The sequence below is a fragment of the Myotis davidii genome, unplaced genomic scaffold (assembly GCF_000327345.1).
Source record: "Myotis davidii unplaced genomic scaffold, ASM32734v1 scaffold626, whole genome shotgun sequence".
Classification (NCBI taxonomy): domain Eukaryota; kingdom Metazoa; phylum Chordata; class Mammalia; order Chiroptera; family Vespertilionidae; genus Myotis; species Myotis davidii.
In genome coordinates this window covers 299,679-309,872 of record NW_006297725.1, presented here as the reverse complement: position 1 = coordinate 309,872, position 10,194 = coordinate 299,679, and the positions used below count along the sequence as shown (strand labels likewise).

At 36.6% G+C, this 10,194-nt stretch overlaps 1 protein-coding gene across 1 annotated transcript in view; it reads left to right on the top strand.

Moving 5' to 3' along the window:
• Nucleotides 1-10,194, top strand: part of SENP2 (SUMO1/sentrin/SMT3 specific peptidase 2) — a 34,925-nt gene that overhangs the window by 12,244 nt on the left and 12,487 nt on the right. The window contains exons 7-11 of the mRNA XM_006773330.2: nt 4,595-4,763; nt 6,950-7,053; nt 8,350-8,444; nt 9,041-9,092; nt 9,507-9,570. Coding sequence (XP_006773393.2) covers nt 4,595-4,763; nt 6,950-7,053; nt 8,350-8,444; nt 9,041-9,092; nt 9,507-9,570 — 484 coding nt within the window. The remainder of the gene's footprint in view (nt 1-4,594; nt 4,764-6,949; nt 7,054-8,349; nt 8,445-9,040; nt 9,093-9,506; nt 9,571-10,194) is intronic.

The window sequence follows — 10,194 nt, the reverse complement described above, 5'->3', positions numbered from 1 at the left end:
TTCCCTACTCCCCATGGTTTTTCTTTCTCCAAGCCTCTTGTTCTTATTGTAAGGATGTAATATCTTATTTATCTAAAGCTCTTAATTATTTTAAAATTTCTTCTCCCTGCTTTTCTGCTTCCTCTAAATTCCTTGTCCCCTTTGGTTTATTTTTGATCTTATGTTTTATATTAGAGTCTATTCAAAGACTTGTAATCCTTGGCTATCCACTCATATCTACACTAATAAAAGAGAAACATGGTAATTGGCATACAACTGCTACCTTTTTCATTGGCTAATCAGCGAGATATGCAAATTAACTGTCAGCCAAGATGGCGGCTGGCAGCCAGGCAGCTTGAAACTAGCATGAGGCTTGCAGGCCCCTGAGCTGGCAGTTTCAGAAACTCTGTAACAAATACCCCGACTTCAGCCAGCAGATTCGCAACATTGTATGCAAAGGCCAGAAACCCACTTTCAGCCGCAGCAAAAAGACTTGCCGGCAGTAATGAAGAAGTATTAATAATCCCTCTAAGTGTTTGTGACACTTTGAGCAAACATTATCCAAGCACCCACTGTGTTCTGCAGGCCAGTAATAAACAGAAAGGACAGATGCTGCATCCTGGAGTGTTTAGTCTAAGATAGATGAACTGGTACACGCAGGCACAAGAAAACCTAATTGTAAAAATTCAATTTAAGAGCAACACAAATGACATTATATACTTACTAAAGGAGATTTTGAACTATAGAGGGAAATCTCTATTCTTTATTTTTACTGAGGTAGAAGCAAATGCCTACCTCATTTGTTTTTAAGGATAGCTGAATGTTAAATTGACTAACTTGATAAGTATACTGTGGTTGTGTAAGAGATGTTACCTTTTAGGAAGTACACATTCAAGTATTTAGGGGTAAAGAGCCATGATGAATGTAACTTACCCTCAAGTGGTTCAAAAGAAGTGTGCATGGGTGTGTGTGTGCAGAATGATAAAAGAAAAGAAAGGGAAGGAACAAATACAAATACATAACAAATGGGATAGAATGTTAACAAATCAATCTAAATAAAGCTATATAGCCTTCTGTGTACCTTATTTTTGTGTCAAACAATAACAACACCTGTTCTGCTTACCCAAGGGGATCTTGTAAAGATTGTGTGATAAAACGAATTTGAAAACTTTACTGAACTACCATAACAAACATATGCAGTATACTAACATAACTAGTAGTATAATTAGAAGATTGCAGTTTCAAAAAGTTAGAAATTGGTTTCAGTATCTTAAAAGTTACTGAACTTTTAGGTTCATTTTAGTTACAACTTTAAGTTCAAATTAGTTACAACTTTAAGGCAAACAGATGGATAAGAATAGCTCTTAGATGCCAAATATAACATACTATGGTTTTTTTATAAGTATGCCTGAAAGTTATATCTAAAAACAAGTTGCAAAAATAAAATGTCAAATGCCCAAAAAGTAAGTGGATATAAAGGGGTTTGTTTATTGTCAAGCAAGAAAAATCATCCTACATAATAAACCCTAATATGTTAAGTGTCCGGTCATCCGTTCAACCAATCAAAGCATAATATGCTAAGGCCACTCAACTGCTTGCTATGACGTGCACTGACCACCAGGGGGCAGATGGTCTGACTAGTAGGTTAGCTTATGGCTCAGCCTCTGAGCCACACTGCCTGGGGTCCGGCTGATCAGGACTGAGCAAGACAGGCCGGACACACCCTGGAGCCCTCCCATGGTCCCTCTCTGGAGCCCTCCTGCAGTCCCTCCCTGTCTGGTCACCTCCTGCGTTCTTCCCCAGCCCCAATCATGCACCGGTGGGGTCCCTTGGCCTGGCCTACGCCCTCACGCAATCTGGGACCCCTCGGGGGATGTTGGAGAGCTGGTTTTGGCCCAATCCCACAGGCCAGGCCAAGGGACCCCATTGGTGCATGAATTCGTGCACCAGGCCTCTAGTTTAAGAATGAGACACTAACTAAAAACTTGGTTTTCTGGGGTTGGATGAATGGTTGATTGTAGAGCTAGGAAAGAAAGTACAAAATGAATTTGTAATGTCTTGTGCCAGAAATAAAAGGAGTGTTCAGAAACTGGGGACATGTCAACGTGACACAGGAGGAAACTTAAAGGGGTTTTCACTGGCCAAATTGGGAACAATTTAAACATCAAAATGAATAAAGACAGGATATAGGTGTTATAATTAAATATATATTGTGGGAGAGAAAGATCTTTATAGTAGGATGCCAATAAGTAAGTGTACAGGGAATGATTGAATTAGAAAATGACCATTTTGTAACTATTAAAGTAATTGATACATACAGGAATCAATTGAGCTGAACCTAGTAAGTAAAAGTTTGATGAGGTATGGGATATTTATATGTACTCAAAATATCTCCCCACAAATTACTTACTAATTACAATGGAAAAATAATAACTTTAGGGTAAAGAAAACTGCTTGATGATTCCATCTTAAGGAAAGGAACAAAGTTAAAGCCATTCACAGTGAGACAAAGAGACATTGTGGCCTCCAGATATATTGTGCTGAAGACATCAGTTAATTCATATTCCTGGAAAATCAATCTGAGTCTAAGAATGAGAAACCTGGTTAAGGCCTGTATTCTTCATTATAAAGATGAAGAGAGGCTAAAAAACTTTCAATTTAAAGGAGATTAAAGATACATGACAACTAAATGCTATGTGAGCTTCTGTATTGGATTCAAGATAGTAAAAATATTGTCGTGAAGGATACTTTTAATGTCTTTGTAGAAATTTAAATGTGGCTGCATGTTACATATTGTGTCATTGCTGAAGTTCCTGGGTTTTGATGACTGTATTATGGTTATGTAAAAGATGTCCTTGTTCTTGGGAGATACATACTTAAATATTTAGAAGTGAACTTATTTTCTAAGCATTTAATGCTATAATTATCTCTATAAGCATTGCTTCAGCTGCATCCCACACATTTTGAAAAATTGGTTTTAATTTTTATTCAATTTAAAAATATTTTCTAATTTCTGTGTACTTTCTCTTTAACCAGTGATTATTTTGAAGTGTAGAATTCTGTTGTTTAATATCCAAATATTTGGGACTTTCCAGATATCTTTCAGTTATTTAGTTTAATTCCATTGTGATCAGAGAATATACTTAGTATGATTTCAATTCTTTTAAATTTTAGCATTTGTTTTATAGCCTAGAATATGGTCTATAGGGATGATGTCCAATGTGCACTTGAAAAGAATGTGTATTTTGCTATTGTTGGGTGGAGTTTTCTATAAATGTCAGCTCAAGTTGTTGATGTTTTACAGGCCTTACTGGTTTCTGTCTACTTTTTTTTATTGATTGATGAACAAGGAGTATTGGTGTTTCCTGCTATAATTGTAGGCTTGTTTATTTCTTCATCCAGTTATGACTGTTTTTGTGTATTTTGTCTTCATTTGACACAGATTCACCTGTTATTATTTTGCCAATTTCTTTATCATTTTCTGTCATATATACATAATATTTTTTCTGAACCATTTGAGAGTCTTAGACTCATGTCCTTCTAATGATAGTACTTCAGTGCTTTATTTCATAAGAATGAGGACATTTACTTACATAATCATAGATTACAAAAATTAGAAAATGTAATATAATACTATTTGTCTTATTTAAATTTATCCATAGTAGAGTATTTTTTCTGGTTCACATTCAGTGCAGGATCATGCATTAGGTTTAATTTTCAGTCTTGTTGAAACAACTCCTCAGACTTCCTTTACTAGCATGGATATTTTTAAAGAGTACAGGGTGGGGCGTCTATTATTTTGGATGGAAAATAATACAGTAATTAATAAATAATGATAAACTCTGTTTTGCGTCCTCACAACAGTAAACCTACTTTCACCCCACCCAACAGAACATTTCTTTTGTAGAATATCCTTTAATTTTGTCGGACATTTATTCATGATTTGTTTTAGATTATGCAGCTTTTTTTTTGGTAAAAGTCTCATACATGTAGTGTTTTAAAAACATTACATCAGGAAGATATGATGTCAGTTTGTCCCATTATTGGTGATGGTAGGAGAGGCAGGCTCTTCCACCAGCAACAATGACTAGGGGCTTCATGGCTTTCATTTCTTTAGCAGTTATTAATTTACAATCATTAATTTAGCATCCAGCAAATATTGAGTGCCTTTCAGCTTAGATCCTGTTCTAAGATCCAGTGATGAAATGATATAATCTCTGTATTCATGGAATTTAAAGTTTGGTGTGGGATATTGACATTAAACAATCACACAATAATTAATTCCAGCAATGCCAAGTGAGTAAAGGAAAAGTGCAGCACAAGGGGAAGGTATGTGTAGTAGGGGAGCTAATTCCAGAGTTGGGGTTGGAAAGTGGGGCTTGAGGAAGAAGGCAGAGGCTCTCATGTGGCAACCCTGGTGACTGGAAATAGATTTTCCATTGTGGAATTCTACCTCTACTCTAGAGATAGATCTAACTTTTGTGAATGCTAGTTGTCTGATTTGCCAGGAGCAAGCTTAATCTGGGAAGCCTAATCACAGAATGGTCTGAAGCTTGGAATCCAGCAATTTAAGCCGTTTGGTGACACATGTTTCTTTTTTTTTTCTGTCTCTCAGGTTTACTTTGAACTCAGACGGCTATAATAGAAGACCAGGTGGCCGCCGCCATAGCAAAGGCAATCCAGAGAGTTCCTTAATGTGGAAACCTCAGGAACAGGTTGTAACAGAGATGATTATTGAAGAGGGTGGCAAGGGTCTGAGGCGTCCCCATTGTACTGTGGAGGAGGTAAGCCCTACCAGTCTGATCTCTTTTGAAAACTATTTTATGAATTTGGGGTGAGCGGGGGGGTGGGGTGGGAATAAGTAATATATGTACTATAGCATAAAATTCAAAAGGTATAAAAGGGTGTACAGTGACTATAAACATCCCATTCTCACTTCCGTACCTGGCCCTTCCACCCTGTTTGACTCTGATACTTCTAGAGATATTCTATATGTATGTAATTTAGTCAATTTCCAGATTATTTTCACTATAAGAAAGAAAAAGGAGTCATGTTAGGAAAAGAATGGGTTCTTTTTGGGTGCCTGGATTGTTCTAACTTGTTTCTTTTAGAAGCTGTATATAATAACTGTGACTAAGTAAGAGAAGTTAAATGGTGTATATGTCTACTCTTTCCTTCCCTTTTCAGGGCACTTAGCATGATATCTTCATCAATAAGATTCTCTTCACTTCCTTTTTCAAGTCTTCACTTATTCCAGGAGCATTTAGAACAGCTGTGGGCAAACTACGGCCTGCGGGCTGGATCCGACCCTTTTGAAATGAATAAAATTAAAAAAAAAAAGACCATACCCTTTTATGTAATGATGTTTACTTTGAATTTATATTAGTTCACACAAACACTCCATCCATGCTTTTGTTCCGGCCCTCCCGTCCAGTTTAAGAACCCATTGTGGCCCTTAAGTCAAAAAGTTTGCCCACCCCTGATTTAGAATTATTTCTGTATCTGGCATTCCCTAGGACCATCACCTATTGCTACATGGTTTTCTGAGCCACTTAGTTTTGCTCATCTTAGAAATACTTGTTTGGGTGCCCAGTGTCAGTAATTAGAACTGAATAAAACATGGTCCCTGACCTCTGGGACCATATTCATAAATAGTTGCATTGAACAAACAGAAGTAGGCAGAGAGAGGAAATGGACTGCAGCCCTAGAGGGGGTTTTAAGGAGAGGTATTATAAAGTAGCCTACAATACCTGTTAGATGAGAAATCAGAAACGAAACTGAGCAAATATAGGGTATACATAAGGATATATTCTAGAAATATTAGAAGGTAATATTAGCAAGGACATATTCATTGGTTAGGAGTGATACAAAGTTAGCAGGAAGAGCCTGAGTCCCAGATTTCAGTCTTGATAAATAGGTGCCACTAACCAAGATACCCTGAGTGGTTAGGGGGAATTTAATGACTTCAGTTTTAGACATTGTTTAAAGTGCCTGTGGAATATGCAAAGTGACCTGGCTCAGAGTTTTGAGAAGAAGACAGAATATTCTGAATATTCTGAGTATTGGTGTTGTATAAATTAAGGGAGCTGAGACATTGTTCAGGGAGAAAATGTGTGAGAAGAGATACTGGGCAGGGCCTTTGGCATTTTGGACAGGCAGAAGAAGAAATAATCTGCAATGGAGACTGAGAAGATAAAAAGAAATCAGGAGAGTGTATTGTCCAGGAGGGCAAGGCGAGGTCATGAGGGTGAAATGCTAAAGAGAGGGGTTAATATAAGGCTGAAAAAGTATCTGTTGGATCTGACCATACATCGTCATTGGTGACTATGGTGAGACCAGTCTCATTTGGAAGCTGAATGTTCTGAATATGCAAGTGGTTTATTCTGCTGAATTTGTGGTCAACCTAGTTCTGCTGTCAAAAACTCAGAAGCCCTCCAGGTCTAGGAGATAATGTAAATGAGTGAAGTGGGCTAGAGTGAATGGGCCATCTAAAGGGAATAGCCCTACGTAGCTCCAGATTGTTGATTTGGTTTTTCAAAAGAAGATAAATTTTTGGATATCTCTTTTCAATTTATAAAGTTGGTAATTAATTTAAAGAAATTTTGGCCCTGGCTGAGTATCTTGGTTGGAGCATCTTCCTGAAATGCCATGGTCTTGGGTTTGATCCCCAGTCAGGGCGCATACAAGAATCAACCAACCAATGAATGAATGCATAAATAAGTGGAGGACAAATTGGTCTCTCTCCTCTCTCTCTCGCCTCTCTACCTGTCCCTCCCCCCTCCCTCTCTCTCTCTCCCCCTCTCCCTCCCTCCCTCTCTCTCCCCCCCTCTTCCCCCCCCATTAAAAAAATAAATTTAAAGAACCCTGTGCTGACCAATAAAACACACCTATGACCTGTTAAGTCTTTGCTTAATATTTACTTATATGTTTAATGTGCTAGAAGTTATCCAACATGCTTTCTTCTATTTAGGGTGTTCAAAAAGAAGAAAGAGAGAAGTACCGAAGGTTATTGGAGCGACTTAAAGAAGGTGTTCATGGAAACTCTGTTCCTCCTGTAACTTCACCTCATCACAGGTAAAGATGAGCTAACAAGATCAGTGCTTTGCCAGACATCTTTTTTTCCTTATTTTTCGAGAGGGAATTGGTAGGAAGGGTTTTATGGGGAAAAAAGAGATTAACGTGGAGAGAACTAGCCTGTAATTTGTCATCTAGTAATGGTTATATAGAATAGTGCTTTTATAAAATACAGTTTTCTGTTAGCTTTAGAATCCTTGTTCAAGTGTACTCTGACTTAAAACTCTGATATAGAAAAGTGGAATCACTGGTTGAAATCAGGAAGCAGAGAGTTTTTTCAACTCCAACTCCCAATATACACATTCCCCACAATCTCTGTCTCTGTCTGTCTGCCTCTTTCCCCCTTCCTCCTTTCCTGCATGTCCCTCACTGCCCCCCTCCCCCCCCCCGCCCCCCCCTCCCTATCTCTCTATGTACACAGTTCCTGAGGCATCTTAGTGGATGCATCTTAGCACAATTGGAAACCCTCCACTCTAGATAGAAGATTAAAGTCACACAGGTCATAAGAAGTTTTTCTTATAAGACTCTTCGTTAATACTCTAATGATTTGAGCAAATAAATGAGAATGGCAGGAGGAGTTGATATTTGGCCTTATAAAAAGGGGACAAAAAATATGTGAGCTTAGAATTTAGGTACATTTGATAATTTTAACAAGTGCAAATACACAGAGGGCTGTCCCAGAAATTATGTAACAGCAAGTTAAAGGTGAAACTGTCACAAGATTAGCTGATTGAGTGTAGAAATAACAAAGAAATACCTGTCTGGGAATTTCAATTTTGGTTGTGAATTTTTAAAATTTTAATTCTCTTAGTGTAGTAAGTCAGAATGTTAATATTTTCTCCATTTTGTCTAGCCACTATTGAAAACAGCAGTATGCTTTGTGAACTATTGGTTTTGTCACGTCGGCAAAATCCTCAACCTATTTTGCTTTTCATATTCCTGCCTTAATGTGTTATTTTAGGATCCATTTTAGTGTATTATGTAAAATTTTCCATCTTTTGACCTGAGTTTTATCACATGAGATTTTTCAGTTAGGGTGATGCTGGGGCTTGAGAACATGCAATTTTACAAATAGAACAACTGGAGGTTAGTAACTTGACAGAAATATTAGAATCAGGATTAGACTCCTTTTATCCTAGTCACAGATTGTGCTGTGTTGCATGCTCTCTCTTGTAATTTGATGATTCAGGGTAATCAATAACTCCTGTTTGGAGAAGCTTGTCAGACAGAGATAATGAGTATTTATGGTAGATTTTCCTTTTGTATCTGAACGTCTTTGCTTTTTGTGTTTCTAAGTTCTCAAAGATGTCACATGGATACATTAAAGACCAAAGGCTGGGGGGAAGAGCAAAGTCATGGAGTCAGAACAACTCAGTTTGTTCCAAAACAATGTGAGTTCCCAGATTTAGCTCTATCTTACTATACTGAACTTAGTCCATGTGCATATAAAATTGACAAATGGCGTACTTATGAAAGATGGTATGACCTTAAAACTTTATTAGACCCAGGGTGTTGACTGGTTTATCCAGTACTAGTAATTTAGTAAAAAGGTTATTTCAAGATGAAACAGATTTATAAAATACCTCTTGATTATAATTCCTAGCTTTTATATATAGTAGTATATATTTTGTGAGCCTAAAATTAATTTCTTTATTTTTCTTATAGTAATTTTCTTGACACTAAATGATAGCTTTCCAAATGAGCAGACATCAATTTACACTAAAGGTTATATTTAAAGAAGAAAGCGATATATGCATTTTTTTAAAAAAATTTTTATTACAACGGGTATTACATATGTGTCCCGATTTATGCATTTTTAAGCAACTTGATTTGTAAGGAGGCTAGTGTCTTTGGAATTTATTCTAACATTTCAATGTAAGTCAGTGTCTTAATACTTTGGAGACTATGTAATTTGAAATTCTAGCTATATATTGATTAATAAAGAAGACACTTTATTTATTTATTTATTTTTTTACCATTCTCACAGATAGAGCTGCTGAAACAAGGGGACCTCTATGTCCAATGAGGAGTGAAAAGAGGTACCTGGTTCAGTTCATTCTAAGTTTTCTTTTGACATTATTTTCTTACTTATAAGTTATATTTATGAGTAACCATGTCTGAAGAATTGTGAACTCTCCTCACCTCTGGTTAGCTGGTCAGCATATATGGGTATATACATAGCTTTGGTGTCAGATGCCCACCCTAACTTGGGAGTGGGCCTTTGTCTCCTAGGCATTAGGGGTTGGGAGGTGCAGATGCCACTTAGAAAAGAGTGTGGTACGGTGGGCATCTCTAGTATATGACCAGTGAAGGCAGTTCCACATGCTTTAGGATTTGGATGATAGTTTAAGGCAATTTTTGTTTGTAAATGATTCTGTTTTATTTCTAAAACTAGTCTTACACGTACCAGGTTAAAATAATCCAATCTGTAATCTCTATATTTTCCCCCTCAGGTGTTCAAAGGGGAGAATTTCAGATATAGAGAAGACAGTTGGAATTAGACTTGAAAATGAAGGTGTAAGTAGAAACCCTAGTTAAAATTTATATATTTTTTCTCTTTCACCTAACTTACTATTAATATTTTGGTGCCCATGAAAAAAAGAAAGATGATAATATGTTAATTTGATTGCTAACTCTGTTGTTTTCTTTGAGAAATCAACAGACATTGAAGATATACAACTTCAAGGAAGATAGCTTCCTTCTGAGTTGCTGGAATTTTATTGCTGTGTGACAGCCACCTTGTTTGTAAGAGAGACTAATTTGCCTCCATCTCAGCCCTATGGGTGTTGCCTGACTTCTTTTAGAGAATTTTTAAAAACCATACATCTCTAGGAGAGATATATACTCAGGACTTTATTTTCAGAGTCAAGATTTTAGATTTACTTGAAAATAGTATCAATCTCATACTTAATTAGATTTTTTCTATATAAGTTATCAGAATAATGTGTTCCAGTGATCTCCATAGCAATACCAATATTTTTATAATAATGGCAAACATTCCATATCCAAAAAAAAATTCCTAAATTAAATGCAAACTTGAAGGTTTAGATTATTTCACATTTTAGATATATACAAATACCAAAGTCTTAGGGGACTACAAGAATTAGTCTTATGACTAAGTCATACTCTTTTTTTAAAAAA